We start from the raw sequence: 19,450 nt of genomic DNA on the forward strand, positions 1-19,450 counted from the left end.
TTCTTCCATTGTGATTAATTAAATCAGCATGGATTGTTCAAGGTAAAAGTCAGTTACAGTTTAAATTTGACTTATTTGAAATTAAGTTAAAAGAAATGAAATCAAATATCAGAAAAACGCCATAACAAAGCATTTTCTATTAGCTTCATAAAGAAGTATAATTATTTGTTCTTTATAGGGTTGTTGCTATATCTGTATAACAAGGCCTTGTGGCAGACTGTTATTATACATGACTGCTACATTTTTGAGCACCTGAAAAAGATTGCATGAATAGTATGAAAAATGTTGGGATAGTTTGTTTTTATGTCTTCTGGTTATACTATTTCGGTAGTAGGAACTATGACTTCTAGTGACTATGGCTGCATTCATACTGCAGCTAAAAGCGTCCCCAATGTGATACAGATCTGATTTTTTCAAAACAGTGTGAACAGCAAAAAGTTGCATGATGTCACATTTTTTCAATTCGGAACTGGGCTACTTGAATATGTGGCTCTAAATCCGAATCCAAAACATGCAACTTGTATTTGAACACTCAATTCGGAATTCGTCCGCATTGTCTTGGTAATATGCACATTTCCAGGAGTGATTCCAAAGAAGAAGAAGAAGACTTCCTTTTTCCGCTTGACCATGGAGGACAACGACACGCAGCAGTGGAGAGACAGCGAAATAGCGGATTTAATTACTATTTGGGGAGATGCCTCTATCCAGATGAGATGTCACTTACTTGCACAAAAGTGTATGCACATCCAAAGTCCCAACCTCAAAGAGCATCCATGTTTTACAGAAAACGAATGTCAGCGGATGTGATGTCTTTTGTTATTGTTGTCTGCGCACAAGTGTCTTTTTTAAATCCTTTTCTGTTCACGTTGATATCTTACCTGGGTCAAACTCTAAAATAGATCTGAACTGTGACCCCAAAAAATCAGATACAAAACCCAAATTGGAATGGAGCATGAAGGCCTGCAGAATGAATGCAGCCAATGACATGGCTGGGCATTGGCTAAAGTGTTGGTGCAATGTTCAATGGCAATTTGATACCAAAAACAAAACATTTGTTGCATTGTCACTTTTCAGGAGGACGTCAGCTTGATGTGGTAGGGCCCTTAGATAATGAAACCATGGGGTCAGACTAGAAGAAGAACTGCCTTTGACTTGTTTCTACCCTGCATTTCACCGAGCTCCCTGGCCACATAAACACCGCAAGGCACACTGGTTAGCCTGACAGCTGGAAGAAGAGATTTTTACACTTAACAAAAAGTGGGGGAGAAAAGGTACAGCTTTAAAGATTCATATGGTTCCCAAACGAAAGGATTTCAGCTCAAAGTGTCAACCATTAAGGAGAATAACAATTGAAGGCACGATGAAAGGCAGCATGGGTTGAAGTTTGCTCTGAATCATCTGCTCTGAAAACTGAGCTTATATTACCTTGTTGTGCGGTAAAAGAGTCGGAGCGAGACACCTGATATTTGCACCTGCCTTCATCAAACAAGTCTGTTGGCAGTTCTTCTTTCCAGGCATCCAATTTACAAATCCTACACTTTCAAAACCTTGACATGACTGAACATTTATTTCATAGTAAAATGTGAAGTAATGCCAGTACCATACAAATCACCCTCGGTTATACTTTGCCATATAAATGCATCCAATTTGTCAGGATAGATCTAACGTAATCTGTGAAGCATTAGGTGTCAATTGAGTTTAGTTGGAAACTGATTGCAAGCTTAAGTTGTATGAAAAGTAATATCACAGGAGATAGGTTGCTGTCAAGGACAATCTGTGAAGGACAAATAATGTATTGAATCATTTTAAGATGATGCACCGAAACCAGTCTTTCAAGTATGCAGTGATGCACAGAATGTTTCACCCCTTCTTGTCTTACTTCACCCTCCCTCTGCTGCTACATCAAAATAAGGGCATTATTTTCATTTGTTCACATCGCTGCCAACTAGTAGACCCCATTACACATCGAGTCCCTACTTATCCAACACTGGCTGCATTTACATTGATTCTTTTGTTTGTCATTCTGATTAAATTCATTCCAATTCAAGATTCTGGGTCAATTGTTTGCATGAGATGTGATCTTTTATTCAACAACCAACCCATTCAGCAATATATCTTTGGCATGTGTTTGATCAGCTTTAGATTGTGTCACTCTAAATCAAGAAAGCGACATATATTTTGTAGTCGTTTTTGTAGAGTATGTTCCCAGTCAAGTAAAAGAAGGTTATGCACCTAAAATAAATTTTGCCAACTGCCATTAAAACACAACAAGAAAAAAAAAAAATCTCTTTATATTTCCGTGATGATGGAGGGTATGCACGAAAGATGCAGCAAGCAAGTACTCAAGTTGAATTTATAGAAAGCGCATTTGCTCTTTCAATCAGTTTGTCATTTTTAAAGTTGTAAACAACCTGCTTGCAACCAAAATTTAAATTCCAGTCTGTTTATAAGTAGCATTTATTGAGCTTTAAACTGTTTATTATCTTAATAGTAGGCTTAAAGGAAACATAGCCACTGAAGAGTTTCAAAAGAAGAAATGAAATCAGTTTCCTGACCCACATGTTGGACTGGCTTAGGCTGAAGAACAAACATAAAAGCAGCATTTACACAGGCCTGGATTATTTTGAACACACCACTACCAGTAACACTGCTGTTTCCACTGCGTCCTCACAGCAGGGGAAAGTCATGGCAAGCCGCGCAGTTGTAGTCCAGTTTGGAAGAAGGGTTTACTACAGACAACGCATGACAGCCTTCTCCCTTCAAACAACCAGTGTCTTGCACTAGATTTATGGCCTAACAGGTGTCACAGGCAAACCTGTGGTAGGCTATTCTAGCAGCTTTGGTCATGTAATGTGCTTTTTCTATCAGATCATATTTAGTTGTGTTATACTTTAATAGATAAAAGTCACATGTGCAAATCAGCACTTGTCATCCTAATAACCAGTTACTTCACTTTGCCATGCAATTCAGTGGGAAAGCACTAACACTTTGTTAGCATGGCAAGAATGGGCTTGGCTCATCACAAATATTCATTTTTCAAATAGAACAGCGAAATCCAGGAAAATTACGAGGATCTACATCTAATAAAGGTATAATTTTATATATAATTTTAAAATCACAAAAAACATAATGGTTCTGAGGATGGTATTGCTACCGAATGAAGTTGTGCTTCAGTGGCATGTTGTTTTCAAGTAAATATTTGAAAAAGTCTTCTCAAGGCGTTTTCACATTATTTCATAATGTCCTTAATTACGATCATATAAAAACAAACAATAGAGTGAAGTGATGCATAAGACAAAACTAAGCAAAGTCTAAAGATCACAGACCAGACAATGTGGCCCATGATTAAATATTTTTTATAACATATAAAACAGGGAGATAAATAAAATACAGGATGCAGACCTCTCAAGGTCGAAGGTCATTTATACTGTTGACTGAAGTTGGAAAAAGTTATCTTGCTCTGTTTGGGCCAGAGACTCTGCAAATATGGTGGAAAGCAGGCTTGAAATAGATGCAGCCACTGAGGCGGTTATATATTGACTGAGCAGACTGAAATACCTGCTCTTACAGATCAAGGTGTCTATTTTAAATATTTCTTGAACATAAAGATTTCTGATGTTCTCCAAGTTTTTTGAGAAAAGTTTACTTATTCAACTGGCCATATGAACACTAGTTACAGCTTTGCACTGAAATACATGAAGCTTTTATTAGGGTTTCACAATTAATCAAAATGTTTTTGAAATGGAAATACAATTAAGTTTAATATCCAAATTGCAGAAGCTGTTGTTGTTTTTGATAAAGGTAAAAATGTGTGACAAAACAGTGTTATAACGATGGACTGTAGTGTTGCCAAGATGCCTACAAATCTTGATTTGTCTCCAGATGTTTGTTTGACACAGATCCCTACAAATGTATTATCATGATTTTTTCCAGTAAAATTATAGACTTTGATGCAAAAAAATTCTTTCCCACAAATTGAGAATCATATTGCAATTGCCGTACCTTTTCAAGATAATGAAATTTTAGAAAGAAAAAAAATACAATAAATTCAATATTGTGCAGCCCTAGCATTTATGCATATATTCTTGTAAAGTGTGTGGACAAACCCAAAAAGAAGCAGGGTGACGTGGATTGACGTTTCATGACTTAGGGGGCACTTGAACAGTCAATAAGTTACAATGGACATTTTATTTAAAATAAATTAATGTGAAATTAAATGGAAGCTATGTAACATGAAGCAGACACATAAATCAGGCATTATGATAGCCCAGTTTCTGCAGGGAAGACACTGGAAAACATGAAGCTGATGTGAGACTAAGTAATGGAGTGGTACAGGAATGATAAATCAGGCAAAAATATATTCTTTTACGGTCATTGAGTTTCATTCTCCTGATTTCTTTTCACAATTTGATGGAATAAAAAAAGCTCAGTATTGCAGATGGAAGTAAGTTATTTCAAAGCTCACTGTGCCTGGAGACTTATCATTCTTAGACACTATACTAGGAAGAGCCTCAAATGTCTTTAACGACAGAGACAATAGGAACATTTTCAAAGGGAGATTTATCAAATTGTATTGTGAAGTGAAAACTACTGACAGACCACAAACAGACATATCAACACTTTATGAATAATTTAGATTTTTATGGCTGGTATTTCAAGCAAAGTGCCAGGAGCAAAAAAATATCCTAAGTGTTGAACATAAATCATCGATACAATAAACACTAGAATGTAGACTGGAAACTGAGCAACTGAAAGAGGGACATCAATCTCACTGTCTATAAAATTCATTGTTTAAACGTAAGGAACATAAAACGTATCCAGTTCTGTTTTTGTGAGTTACAAAAACTATTGCATGCACTGTTAATACATGTTGACTTGCTTTCTGACCCCGAGCACTTGTTCATGCTTAATTTGTTCTTTTATGCGCCTGTAAGGGTGAGAGGTCAGGGTGAGAGGTCAGATGATGGCTTCTTAGAGAAAATGAAGTAATCACCAATGTTGTGAGAGTAAACATACGAGGCCAATGTTCCCTTTAAGCGCAACGCAATTTAAGCGTTGATTTTGTGTTTTCAATTGCAACAGGAAATCAGAGCATAATAATTTCAGGCAGCATCTACACTAGTGCGATTTCTTCTTATAACAGATCATTTTTTGCTGCATTCACGTCTAATGTCTACTCCAATCTGTAGTTAAAGAACCCTTAAACAGAGACTTTTGGAAATGCTGATCAGAATCAGAATCAGATGAACCTGTTGCGTTTTAGTGCGAACGGGCCGAAACAGAGACGTTTGGAAACCATGACACAAAAACGCAAATTCACTTGGTGATCAGTCAAGTGATCTTTGATTCTTCAAGACCCTATCACTAAAGGCTTTTTGGAAGATAAAAAAATGACATCAGACTTGACTTGCAGCAGTAAGCTCAACATGAATAACGGTATTACAGGTGATGTTGATCTTGTTGTCTATGCTAGCTGTTGTTGTGCAATGAAATGCTGCATGTTATAATGATGCAACTGTTTACATGCTAAGAAGTAAAGTTTAAATCAGCCCAGGATATCTTTGGGCTTTGTGCATTTCTTCCAACCAGATTGTGACCAGTTTGTCACGACCCAAGTGAACTTGAATTTAGACCTTGCACTATTGTTTGTTTCAAAAGGGCACAATTTGTTTCTATTTCTGGCTGACTTTATATATGCACATCAAACTGTTCTGCAAGACTGAGTATTCGGCACATCTCCTGGTACAAATCATCAGAACTTCTTTGCTAATTTGTGGAAAGTGCATTTTGAACTACAACAAGAGCTACATCCCCTGCATTAGAAAACTGAAGAATAATCGTTGCTTGGATAAACCTGACAGACATGAGTCCAAAAAAGTGATTTGTTGTGGAAGAAAATATTTTCATAAATCTCTTCAGATATTTGTGTAAACAGGATAATTATACAGAAGCTTATGTAACCATGTAAACAGCTTCAAAACACTATTACTCCACTCAAACTTTTGCAAAATGGGCGTTAATTAAGCATATGAACAACTCTAACTAAATGCAACTAATTAAACAAACTTTAGACAAACAGCATCTTAAACAGCAATGTTTTTGTTTTCTTCTTTAATTTATTAAATTTGCTGAACTGCTGTAGAACGGTAGTTTTTGGAGGTCTAATTGTCTTTGAACATTAAACCATTCACGTAGCCACAGGTGGCCACAGGCCATCTAAATCTCAAGCTGGTACGCCCAGCACAATCATTAAAAATGAGTTTGCTGAATATTTCTTACACTTTTAAATTTAACTACAAGCTATAGACTTGTATGGACAGAGAGACTTCCTGTGACGTCCGTCCCACCTATGGATCTATCATAACATCACTAATCTAAAGCATGTTACACCCTACAAGCAGGCGTTCAGCACAGGCCGACGTGCCTGCTCATTTGAACACTTTGCCATGTGTCCCTGCGCTGCGAGCTGCTGATGGTGGCCCTGCCATTCTTTGTTATTAATGTGATTTTTGAGCTGTGAAAGGCTGTCACTTGTTTGTACTCATTTGGCCATACAGAAAGTGCACATGCCAGGTTTGCATTAAGGACTCTAAGATGAAGGCTCTTAGCAGACTGTAGAAAAGTAAGTGGAGGTCATTTTATAGACTGAATATGTGAAGTGGACATAGCCTCTCGGTTTTAAAAGTGACGCCAATACTCATGTGCCTAAAACATGCACTCTCTAATGGGCAGCATGGAGTGACTGCTCTGCTTGTAAAAAAAAATCCAAATGTATGAAACCATAACAGAAATGACTACAAAATGATATTCAACCTTTAATCCAAATACGGTCACTTCTGGATCCATATATATCGAGGCTTCAAGGGCAAACATGAGACCTCAAAAGTCTAGTTTTTCTACTCTTTCATTTGGAGAGGAGCTGACAGACCTTAGGATTATGAAGAAATTATTCACTGCTCAAGACCAAGTCCTGCCGTCTTTCTTTACTTTTGGGATTGGCTAAGATTTTGCTTATTGATTGCAGCAGTATTTTTAAGTGACCTGAATGTCAAGATTACTGATTTCTTCGCTTTGAATGATTTTGAATGTATTGGTGGTTTACATGAAGCTTCTCTTTGTTCTGCCACACTTGAATTGAAGGTCAAATGGTGCATGCTGGCATTGTGCAAATAGCTTACAGACTTTAAAAAGAATATTTTGGTGTGGTTGCCCTTGCTATTACAAAATTTGATGCGTATAGTTGCAGGTAATGTTGCAGATGTTCAGTGAGTAGACCATTGCAGTCACAACAACTCTATGTTTGCCAGGCCAACCTAAATAAATAATTCTGGCTATGGTAATGCATTAAATACATGACATGTCGTTACACAGTAAATCATGGTAACCAGGCCATTATACTGCAGGAAATGTGAGTTAACACTATAATAACATAAAAATGTGGACATTATCTGCACCTGGCATTACTAATGTGGGTCTGCAATCCCCAGACAACCATATCAATATACTTCTAGGAGGAGTGAAGTGAGACGTTTCTACCACATGATGCAACAATTTCACTGGTCATTGCAACTGCACATCGAATCTGTTTTGATTCTGAGAATCTAAGTGAGATTTGATTTTGGTTGAATTTTTAGCTCAAGAGGATTACTAATTGGTGGTAAGGGATAGTTAACACGTATTCTGTGCCTGCGGAGAAATTATGGGAATAAGGAAGTGGGGCTGATGACACCTGCAATCATGCTTTCCTTGATACCATATTAGCCCATCATGTTGGGAGATACAGAGTTAAGAAGCAGCTCAAACAGCAATCCCAGCAGACACCCCACAGTCACACTGCAATAATCATGCTGCTAATTGGTTGGTTTATTTTTCTCACACCGATAAATACAGAAATACAAAGTACATGAAGGAAATATAAATGTCTGTGTGTAAACTAACTTTCAGTTTTTCTAGGCCTGCAGGAGAATTACTATCAAACTTTTTAATTTTTACTAGTTTAAATTAAAATTGTATACCATCCTTTGATGTGAAACAACCCTAAATTACGTGTGACTTTTTAAGTGTTTTAAGTTGATTTTATCATTATATTTCCATCTCTTCATTTCTCGTATTGTCTAAAGATTTTTCAAAATCTTAAAATCTAAAATGTGTACAGTATATCATTATTTAATAAAGTCACGCAAGCTTTTATTATTTTAAGATTTGTTTCTAAAGAGTCCAATCAAAATATATAATGTATCTATAACTTCATGGAAGAGGGAGAGCAGCTGTTCCCAGTTAATTGGCTCGAATTATGTTGTGTCAGTGGCCCTGAGCTGCATTGTTTGCCCATTAGCTGACAAAAACACAAATGGGTTCTGAGGGAAAATTTGCTAGATTAAAAAGACATGTATTGGATAAGAAAAGAAAATGTAATCTCTTACTAGAATCTGAAGCAGTGCTATCAATATTTGCAAAAATGGCAAGACCAACACCAACACGAAAATGGTAGGCTATAAAGAGAGATTATCCAGAGCGCGTCTTATCATCTATTTCTGCTTTTAGTTCCCTTTCAATTAAACTTTGCTATAGTAGCTTCAACAAATTAAAAATTAGAAAAATTTAGAAAAATTGGAAGCATAACCTTTTAATCCCAATTTATGTTTACCCATGTCATTGAATTTATTATCTGAACCTTTTGCAAACAGACTTAAGGCGGGTTCACACCAGCCTTGTTTAGTCCGATTGAACCCTGGAGCGTTTGTCCCCTCGGTGCGGTTCGTTTAGGTGGTGTGAACGCCAGAATGAAACTCTGGTGCGGACCAAACAACCGGACCATGGTCCGCTAGAAAAGACAGGTCTCAGTCCGTTTCCAAAAAGAACCACGGTCCGGTTTGATTCTAGTGAGAACATAAACAGACTTAAAGTAGGACCAAATACAGGAAACAAACGATAAAACTGTGCATTGTAGTTGCATGTTTACAGGTGCTGACATTTGCAGAGACACACAGCAGGATGAGGAGAGGACATGGGGGACCAATGAGGAAATAGAAATATCGGCTGACCAAACAATTTCACAAATGCTTGTGGAAATGCACATGAACATGAAACTGTTCAGTGAAAAACTAAAGGAGAATGGAACTGATTGAATTGTGGAACAATGTCGGTTAAAAGTAAAAACCATTTTATTTTTTATTTTTTTAATTTATTTATCCATTTATTTATTTTTCTTCCATTATGACTAGATTTATACTAGAAATATCACTGATATTGATTGGCCTTTACTGTCATCACCCTTATTATTTCAACTTGTGTCACTTTTATGATAATAATTAATAGCAGCATCAGTATTAATCCCACAGTGTGTTCTCTTCTTTTGTTTACTTCAGGGAGTTTTCCAACATCATTTTCAAAGCTTCAAACCCAAAACTGGTCAGCAATGTTATTATTGTGGGGAAAAGGTCAATAAAGCCTATTCTATGGTCCCTTCAAAAGGACAGAGAAGCAATTCCAATGTGTTTTCATAGTACGCCAAACACATGGGGAAAATACTTCTTATATTCCAGCAAGGGTACTGTTCCATAGTTGGACCAAATATGGTGTCCTCCATGTATATCATTAGACGCACCACTTGCTTCTTTACCAGTTCAGGCACATGTTGGCCTGAAACCACATGACCATATACCAAAATCATCTGTGAGTGAATAACCAGTTGGCTGAAATGTATGGGTTAGGGCTGTATTATTTTATATTACTTTTTTAACTTTCTTGATTTCATCCTATTCACAGGGGCCCTATTATGCTCATTTATTTTCTGTATGATATTCTGTTTGTTTTGTAATATGACCCTAAGGAAGACATATAATAAAGTTGATGGTGAAGTTTTGACCCTTTAAATCCTGAAAGTTGACTACAATATGTGTTGTAATATAATAGCTCTAGAGCACTTGTGTTAAAGGCTATTGTCCAGTCAATTACAATTCCTATGCCTTTCCAGTGTTCCCCCTGCATTGGCCAACAAGGGCAAACACGCTGCCCAAGGCCCAAATGAATTCCATTGGGAGAAACTGGCTGCAAATTCAGACATAATGCAAATTCATAAACACAAATAAAAGTCCAAAGCAACAACCTGTCTGAAATCACACTGTCCTCAGTTTCACTTCTTAAGTTATGAGGTTAAGAGCCATTTTCAAACCTGGTTGGCAGGCTGTACAGCCTCTTGTGCTGTTGCTCCTGCATTGCACTGTGTATAAAGACGCAGTTTAAAAAACAAAAGTCCAATCAATTGCCTAGTTTATCTTCATGGACATGCAGACAGTGTATCAGAACCTTCAAAGACCTTTCCTGTCAAACTCTATTCCATGCTTGACATATACACACACCAACCCCAAGACACATCAATGGGGACTTATTCCACTAGAGCAACCTACAATAACCTTTCTGACATCTTTAATATCACACGGTAGACGAGAAGAGAGCCAATCAAAGGAGGACACCCAAACTGCAGCAGGCAGCACCCTTAGCCCAAGAAGTTACACTAAGTACATTTGAAATGGTATCTATTGTAACAAAGAAACATTGCTTTAAAAAATCAGCTTACAAGGTCAATGTTTTAAGTAAGAAAACATTCAGTAGTAGCAGTAGTAATTACATCATTTGGCTGTGCTTTTTCTTGCCCTTGATGTGTGTTAAGCTGTAGAGAGTAACATTATTCAAGCAGGCCAGGTCCTAAGAACGCTTGAATGAGTACCTTCCTTAACACAGTGGCAGCAGTCCCTTTGCTGAAATTTAATATTTTACACTCTAAGCTTACTTCATCTGGCTCATACCTCGTCTCGTCCCCCACCCCCTCAATTCTCATGCTCTGTAGCCAACCAAGGATTACGCTGGCCTCTATTGTGTGGCCAGTGGACCGTCTGGCGCACACTGCTTCAGTGAAAACCCTATCTCCTGGCTGCACAGGATTTCTGGTCAGTGCACAATGTTGCACTCCCGCCAAGAAAATGCTGGCTTTGTTGTGCACCGCATACTATTAAGCACAAGGTATAATGCTGCAATCACCAAAGGACAGAGTGTTTTTTTCTAGATTTTTTTTTAAGGTTGGGCATGAAGCTGGAAGCACCTCACAGGATGTGAGTTCCGCAGTGAAAGAGAAAGTGTAATATTGCTACTTTGGAGCACTCTTTTGTAAGTTTATTGAGAGCTGACCTTGATCAGACAGGAAGTCCAGCATGGTCTGTAGCAGGAAGGACAGGTGGCGAACAGACAGGCCAGGGTTGCCCATGCGACGGGAGGCGTACACCAGTTCATGTAGGAGGCGCATCTGAACAGCAGCCCAGCCTCGGTGGGTACCTGAAAGAGAGGTGACAGACAGAAATACACATTCACAAGACTGACAAGGCTCATTGCTGACATCTAATGTTACAAAGCTGCCATTTCAGACTAGTACAGATGCATAATTTCATTGTTGACAGTGTTGACAGTGTAATTATGTCCATTTATAAATAACCTTTTGTATGAAGGTAATTTATATGTAATTTCACTACTCAGGGTATCACAATGAAGTTGTAGCCACCTCAAAAGCCAATAAGTTAAACACAGGACATTCTCTCTTCTTGCCATGTGTGAAACCAGCTCTCAACATTGACTTAATATTATAAACCTAGTCATGATTTCCTAAACCTAACCAATCAGTTGTGGTGCCTTAACCTTATGAAGCTAGTGGTTTGGTTAGGTTTAGAAAACAATATGCCAACATGGACTTTTTTTTTTTTACTGAAAAAGCTTCCTGGCCCTGAAAGCCCTGAAGGTAAACCTCAAAGCAACAAGTACGAGCAAATCACAGCTCGGTAAAGATTGATTAGCTGGTACTCTATCAGCAAAAACAATAATGCATCTGAGCACCAAGCATCATTGATGTAAACACAGAAGCAACCTCCCATTATCTCCAACATAGTCTACCCGTCAAGGTTGAGGGAGGTCTTGACTGAACAAGGTCTTGTCTCCTATTTCCCCTTCCTGTGTCAGCCTGAATCTCATTCATCCATTACATTTTTTCTGCAACTGGACATTAGACAGGAGCAGGTTAAGCTGTGAGCACCTTAGCTCCCGTTATCTTAGCTCTTATCTCAGCTCTCTTTAGAGATAGACCAATATGGTTTTTTTAGGGCCGATACCGATTATTAATAGTCAAGGAGGCCGATAACCGATATTTGAAGCCGATATTCATTTGCAGTAAAAGTGAAAATATTGGCGTCAAAATTTTGAAAAATACAAACTCCAACACTTAACTTTGTTTAAATGCCTTTAAGCATATGCATCAGAGCCAAAATAACCCAGTATTAAATTGATCTCTTATCGGCCGTCGGATAAAAAAAAAATTTAAAATTTAATTTTTTTTTTTTTAAAAAGGTCGATGTCGATATGCATCAAAATGCCGAATATCGGCCCGGCCGATAATCAGTCTATCCCTAGCTCTCTTCCCCCTTCTCAAGAGTCACACTGGTTGATGAGTCTCTTTATGTCATAAGTCATACAGGCTTCAGTTATGTACGTGAAAATATGACAGATTAAGACAAAACATAGTGAACTTTGAAAGGGCTACTAGCTGTTTCACCTTCACAAGCTTCATTTATCAATGAAGTAATAACAAAGGAAGGTAAGTGAAGGAATGTTAGAGTTCAAATAAAAGGTCAATAAGTGTGTTTAGCAGATAACATAATAAATTGGCAACTACTTTGATAATATATTTTTATAATCAACAATTTTCAAGCAAAAATACTCAACATAGCTTGTTTCACCTTTTCAGTTGTCAGGACTTTGAAGGACTGCTTTTTATAGTCTCTTTTGGGTAGTTGACTACTGTATTTGGCAAACAATACAAGCACTTACTTCCCTTTGGACTAAAGTCAATTTTGAAGGACATTTACTTTTTTTGAGATTTTGCAAATAATGGATTAAGTTTTGAACTGCAGCCTCAGTGGCTTACATTAATAACAAACAAATAATATGTGGAGGAGTTATTCCTGGAATGGTTTGAAAATCTCTCAATAGTTTTAACTGAATGACTTAAAGTATTTATTTGGGAACTGGTTCTCCTACTGTATTAGCAAACAGTATGTACTTCAGGAACTCTGTAAACTCAGTTAAAAAAAGAAGCTTTGCTGCACAGTAAGCTACTAAAGTGTTCAACTAGGATTAGTGATGTGTTAATAATATCATTTGTCAACTTTTATCAAAATTGTATTGTGCATCTATTTTTCCCTGTTACAATAAATTATTTTAAGTTAACAACAAACAAACTGGTTAGAGAAAGTATTGTTTTACACATGAGAGATTGAATCTTAAATAATGACTAACAACTATAATCAATTCACTTCTAAACAGATAGATCACTTGACACAATAAGTACAATTTACATTATTTGCATATTGTATTATATACTGATTTGGGCTGGGCAATATGAAAATATATAGCGTTAAAACAATATGAAAATGTCTATCGTATGCGTCATATTGTGATGTCACAAAACCAGCGGCTGAACTGCGGAATTTTTTACGTCATCTTGACAACGCTTTACGTTCTAACCCTTGGAGTGAACCTGGAGCGAACTATATAGGGAGGTGCTGTTTATTAACATGGACATTAACGTGCAGGAAAGGATTCAGCCAGGAAAAACGGAAACTCAGTACTTTTTATTTGTCAAGTATTTAAATCACACAGCATTATCCATAAAATAGACTATACCATGTGGTTATTTTATATAGACTAATTATTTGTTAAATTACCCAAAAACATGATATATATCGTGATAAATATCATTATCGAGATATGGAAAACCCTATATCGCGATATAGGGTTTTGGCCATATTGCCCGCCCTAATTCTGATATTAGAAGAAATGTCTTAATAATCATCATTTTAGCCCAATCTAGCAGCACACTTAGACATTAACTTCTGATACTTACTCTCGAACACATTTAATGACAAACATTAAAGACCCCCTCCAGTGAAAATCAAGTTCTTAGCCTTGTAAACATCTCCATGTGGTATTTCACGTTTGCTACAAGACACATCAGGGACCATTTATTATTTCAAGCAGAGCATTTTATATGTCTGAATCAGAATCAGAATCAGCTTTTATTGCGAAGTAAGTTTACACATACAAGGAATTTGCTTTGGTGTTTTGGTGCAGAACAATTAACACAGTACTAGAATAAAAATAAGTAAAAGACTTAAATAGAACAAGATAAAAATCATGTCTTAAAACATGACTGGAGATGGTCTTTAATGCGTAATACAATGCATGAATTGACAAACCCTTTTGAGTATTTGTCATGCTCTCACACAAGGGGGCACACATAATTAAATCAATCTCCAGTTTTTCTGTTGGAGCCATCTCTTGAAACTGAAGTATCCCCATCGTAAACATCAGTACAATGCTAACTTAGCCAACGTTATTTTCTCTGCAGATCTCCACAAGACATCTTATAGCATTCCAGCCTGAAACCAACTGTTACATAAGACCCTCAGCCCCCTACCAGATCCCCTGTTGCACTCCCAGCTGTCAACTGTTGACTCACTAAGTGGGAAAATAGACTATAGAGGAAAGATGTGCAGGGGAGGCCCTCGGGGCAAGAGGGAGGGAAAGAAGATATTTGGTAAACACTCTGATGTTTCCTTAGCAAAATACCACTTCCTATAACGTCAAATCCTGCCTGTGATGCTTTTTATTTATCAGCACTTTTCTACAACCGTTATTTTTCATCCTGACTTCTTCTGCCATCTGAACAAACTGTAAATGCAATTCCTTCATAAGCTATATTTTTCTGTGGTGAAACTGCACCCACTAAGCAGTCTAAAAATAGCCGAATTCTACCTTTCTCCTCAAACCAGCGCTTATCTGGAGAACTGTAATCCAAAAGACACTTTGGATTTTCTGAGAATGTCACTCTCCATCGAACACGGAAATGACTTCATTTTGTGCTATTTTCAGACTTAAACTGAAGGTGTCTGGAAATCCATTTAACACACCACCAAGACAATGAGCGTGGTGTCGTGGCCGAGCAGCTGCACTGTCATGCAAAACCCGGCTCAAAGAGGCATTTTACCTTCAGGCCGCCTGGAATTTTCTACTATGCAGGGTGATGAGACGCCAAATACCGCCATTACTCTCCCTGACAATAAACTTGCAAGTTATTACAAGAAAAGAAGCTCTAAAAATGTCTGCCAAGGCAGGACTACAGTAGAGAAATGACAGTGTCACCATTTAAGGCATAAAGAGAGGAGTAGTGAAAAGTACCTGTGAGCCACTTAAAGCCATTTGTTCCTCCACATCTGAGCGAATAGCAACCTTATTGGAATGCACCATTGATCCCCATTTTCTTCCTCACTTGAACTTGCCTCTCCAGCGTATTGCCTGATAAACTCCCAGCTGATCCCTTCTGACAAAAGACTTAGAATCGTCACTCCCTGCTTTCCCACAAGCGCTGATGGGATTCGTAGTGGATACCCAGGCCTCAGCGGGACTTTGATGTCACAGCTAATACTGCAGTACGGAGAAATTATGTTAAACAGTACATTAAGGTCAGTTATTTAAACCCAAATATTCTGTGTAATGCTGTCCGTACTCATAGCCCTTTAAGTGTAGAATAAATACCAAGCAAGTTTCAAAAGTATGAAATAATCCCTTTGAAGATATAATCTCGAAAATCTCGTCTACAGTTGGATCCCTTTGTTATGGTTGTAACTCTTGATTTTCCTCACTGATGGTCGCTTTTCTTTTCAGACTGTTTGCCTTCATCTGAGCATCGAATTTGTTTCTTTTTTTTTTCGATTTTTACTTATTTTTGAAATTGTATCTATAGTCATCCATCTTTTCTTTGTATGTCAGGTATAGTAGATTACTGTTTCCTCGCAACACTTGCAGAGACCAGAAAAGCAGCCACTTAGCTCCGCCATCATCAATCACCATTGTGTAACCTCATTCAGCGATAGATAGTGACTAAACAGACATTTATTTACATGACTTTGAGATTATTACTTTAAGAATCAGAAAAAAAAAATTTTAATTTGGAAAATAGTATGGGAAAAATATTGTTGTCTCAATTTTAATCAGCAAATGTTTAACTACAAATTAAGACTATCGGGGTACTTCTGCTTGACTTAATCCCACCTTTTTAAATACTGCAGCTTGGTCAGACGCCCTACACAACAAAATACGATGCACTAGGTAACCCTTTACTATAATGTCTTGATGCGCCCCCCTAACTTATTGTTTTGATTTGCTGTTCAAGTTAGCATTTGCCATGAGGCATAGTTGGCTGAATTTTCACAGGTAATGTTGCCTTTTAATTAGATGCAATCGATTTGTTGTAGAAGTTGTTAAAAAGACACACAGTAAACTCAAAGGTGTTTAGTTTGACTTAGAGTACAAAAATCTATAATGGATCACTAGTGAAATTCTCTTGGTTGAAATCATGTGACTATTGTAGTTACCACTGGTATACCTACAGTTTGTAAAACAGAAATGAATCCTGTGGTTCATTTACTTACAGTAAATGATATCAGGGCTCAGGGCATCAATAATGAAGTGCTTTAGGTGTAAAGTATCCTAATAAACCATCTAAAACAACCTTTTACAGCAGGAGTGCAATCCTTTTCCCTCAAACAATCTGCAGTATGTTTCTATTAACAGTTCACAAAGGAAACTAGGCCAGAGAACAACGGCATATCTGAGAAAAATCCTCTCACAGCTTGCTTCAATAATGCTCATAAGAGAAAATACGGACGTCCCTGAGCTTTTCTGCTCACCATGAACCGTGTCTTTTTTTGTTGCCGATGCTATTGAGTGGCTACAATGAACAAGGGTCAAGAGTCTGTAGAACCAAGAGGCTTATCATGAGGACCTTAACAAAGACTGTACAAAAGCCCGGGTCAGGTCTCAATGGTGTCTCTTTGTGAGCAAAGAGGTGGCTTGAATGTAGAACATACTGAAGGAGCACTCTTGAGTTTGAGATGGAATGAAGTGATGCTTTTCATTTCCCTTATCTATTAAATATGTGTTTACACTGCTCCCACTCACCTATTTGGGATGATGAAAGCTTTCTCTCTTTGAAAAAGATTAAGTCTGTGAGGTTTTATTCCTTTTCACTGATATAAAATCAGAACTACTTAACTTAAGACCCTAAAAATAAGTGAATAAACCAGATATGATAGGAAGCAATCAATCCCTCTATTTTTTTTGCCTCTACGAGGGCTGGTGCCATTTTGTTTCGGGTTGTCTGTCCATCCATCTGTCCAATTCTTAGGAACAGGATACCTAAGGAACCCCTGGAGGGATTGTCATCCAATTTGGCCAATGACTGTATATATAGATGGACGATCTCCATCTGCTTTCATTGTACGAAATTGATGCCAAAATAGCCCCCGTGATAGGCGTTGCCATCTTGCGATGGTGACATCATTTGGAGCCAGAGTTGCGCAGTAAAGATCAGTGGGTGGAGCCGCCGTTGCCGCTTTCATTAACCAAAACTCACACTTAAAGTACCAAAAAAAACAGCAAGGATCCCGCACGCCGGCGTGTTTAACAGCAGAACAGCTTCTTTGTGTTGGTCTGAAGCAGAAGTTTACAGATATGGGAAGTGATTGCAGTAATTGTTTTAGTTATATCTCCTCTCGCCGTTCCTCCTCCACTCTGCTAATCCGGAACAGATTGGCTGCAAGACCCGTATTTGTCAACAGAGCTGTCAATCATCCTTTTTACAGCATCAAATAACTAATTAATGATGTCAGAAAAATGGACACTTAACATGTAAACACACACATAAATCAGCAGGATTTTGGAGTTAAGAGTTTAGAGTTGGAGATACTAGATCTAAGAACGGACTGTTAGCTGCTTTTGTATGAAGATGTCTGTGCATAGAGATTAATAAAAAGCTAAATCGTCATCAGATGACCGCCAATCTGGGCTGGGATGGCATCACGGCAGAACACAATCCGCCATAATGCCATCTCAGCCTAGATTCTAGCATTCAGCATTTCTATGCAGAATGTGTAAGTTAAAAACCTGTAAATAGAGATCAATGTGTCCACTTTTGGAATCAAGGGAAACCGTGTGAAGCATTTCTTATAATCTATAACTTAAATAATTGTTGATACCTAAAACAAAGTTAACCAATATATGACGATGAAATATTGTCATGTGAAAGTCTGAAAGAAAGGTTGATAACAGACTTCTTATTTCTAGTTTTTAACATCTGCTACCTCACAGTGTCCATGTTTACCTTTGCTGAAGTCCTTGGGATCCAGTGACAGGCTATATCCAGTTAATGTCTCCAGCAGCAGCTTGTAGCAGGCCCTCCAGCCAGGCTCAGGGATGGTTGGAGCCACACACTGCATGGCTGCAACGCGCTTGAAAAATGCAGACTTGCGATGGAAGCCGATCAGTTCGTAGAGCTCAGACAGGATGCTGTAGCGTTGGATCTTCTCCTCCTCTGACAGCTGCAGTAATGGAGACATTACATGATAAAGTGCTACTCATGGTGATTCATGTTGGGCCTCTCTTTAAATAACATAACAAAGAGTCGGTCTAGACCTGCTCTTTCTGTAAAGTGTCTCGAGATAAGTCTGGTTATGATTTGGCGCTATACAAATAAAATATGATTAATTGATTGATTGATAAAGTCTGCCTCCTCCCAAAAATGTTTGTTTTTCATATCATTCATAAGCATACTGTAAAGGGAAAGGCTTCTGTGTGCTCACCGTTTAATCTGAGTTTAATGATTCCAAACTTGATGTATGAGCACAATTTAGTGACATTGCAATGAGTTCGGAAGTCAATCATGGTCTAAAACACAACTTACTTAAGAGTGATGTGGAGTTCTACATATGTGCAAATACTTAATACAAATCACAATTTCCAAAACAAAATCCAAAAGACTAACAACAACTAAACATCTATTGGATGATTAAGTGTTCACCAGAATACAATTTGGTTGCACCTGATTTTAGTTAATGGTTTCACAAGAAAGCACTCAAAGTCCAAATTCTGGACTATTTGGAATGTGGAGTAAACATGTAAGGCCCTGTATGTTAAAACATGTCTAAAGGGGATCTTTTACAACCCTAACATAACTTGTCTTCACATTGTAATCACATCCTGCTTATCATGAAGGATTATCAAGTGATAGATTGCTCTATACTTACAATTGCACAGATGAATACATGTAAATATCTTTTTTTAATTGTTCCCAATGAGGACAGAGTGTATGCGGCTGCCTAAAGAAAAAGCGCTGCGCCTAGCGTCTTTTTTCAGAGCACTCCGCCTTTTTTTGTGCAGCCGCTCCAAGCGCTTCATGTTGAAAATCTCTGAACTTCTCAGACAGGCGCTGGGGTTGTCACCGCTGCTTTTTTCAGGCAACCAATCAGATGGGGCACCATTTGTCACCACAGCTACCACCAAACATGGAGGA

General features: G+C 37.8%; 1 protein-coding gene across 3 annotated transcripts in view; it reads right to left on the reverse strand.

The window, feature by feature from the left end:
• The window catches only part of trappc9 (trafficking protein particle complex subunit 9), a 226,436-nt gene that overhangs the window by 195,530 nt on the left and 11,456 nt on the right, over positions 1 to 19,450 (reverse strand). For all 3 annotated transcript variants that reach the window (XM_069681096.1, XM_069681094.1, XM_069681095.1), the window contains 2 exons: positions 18,263 to 18,479; positions 11,188 to 11,331 (listed from right to left, as the gene is read on the reverse strand). In XM_069681096.1, coding sequence (XP_069537197.1) covers positions 11,188 to 11,331; positions 18,263 to 18,479 — 361 coding nt within the window. The remainder of the gene's footprint in view (positions 1 to 11,187; positions 11,332 to 18,262; positions 18,480 to 19,450) is intronic.

This window comes from Semicossyphus pulcher, unplaced genomic scaffold (assembly GCF_022749685.1).
Source record: "Semicossyphus pulcher isolate SPU_LCO1_2020_fin unplaced genomic scaffold, fSemPul1.0.p SCAF_5, whole genome shotgun sequence".
In the NCBI taxonomy this organism is placed as follows: domain Eukaryota; kingdom Metazoa; phylum Chordata; class Actinopteri; order Labriformes; family Labridae; genus Semicossyphus; species Semicossyphus pulcher.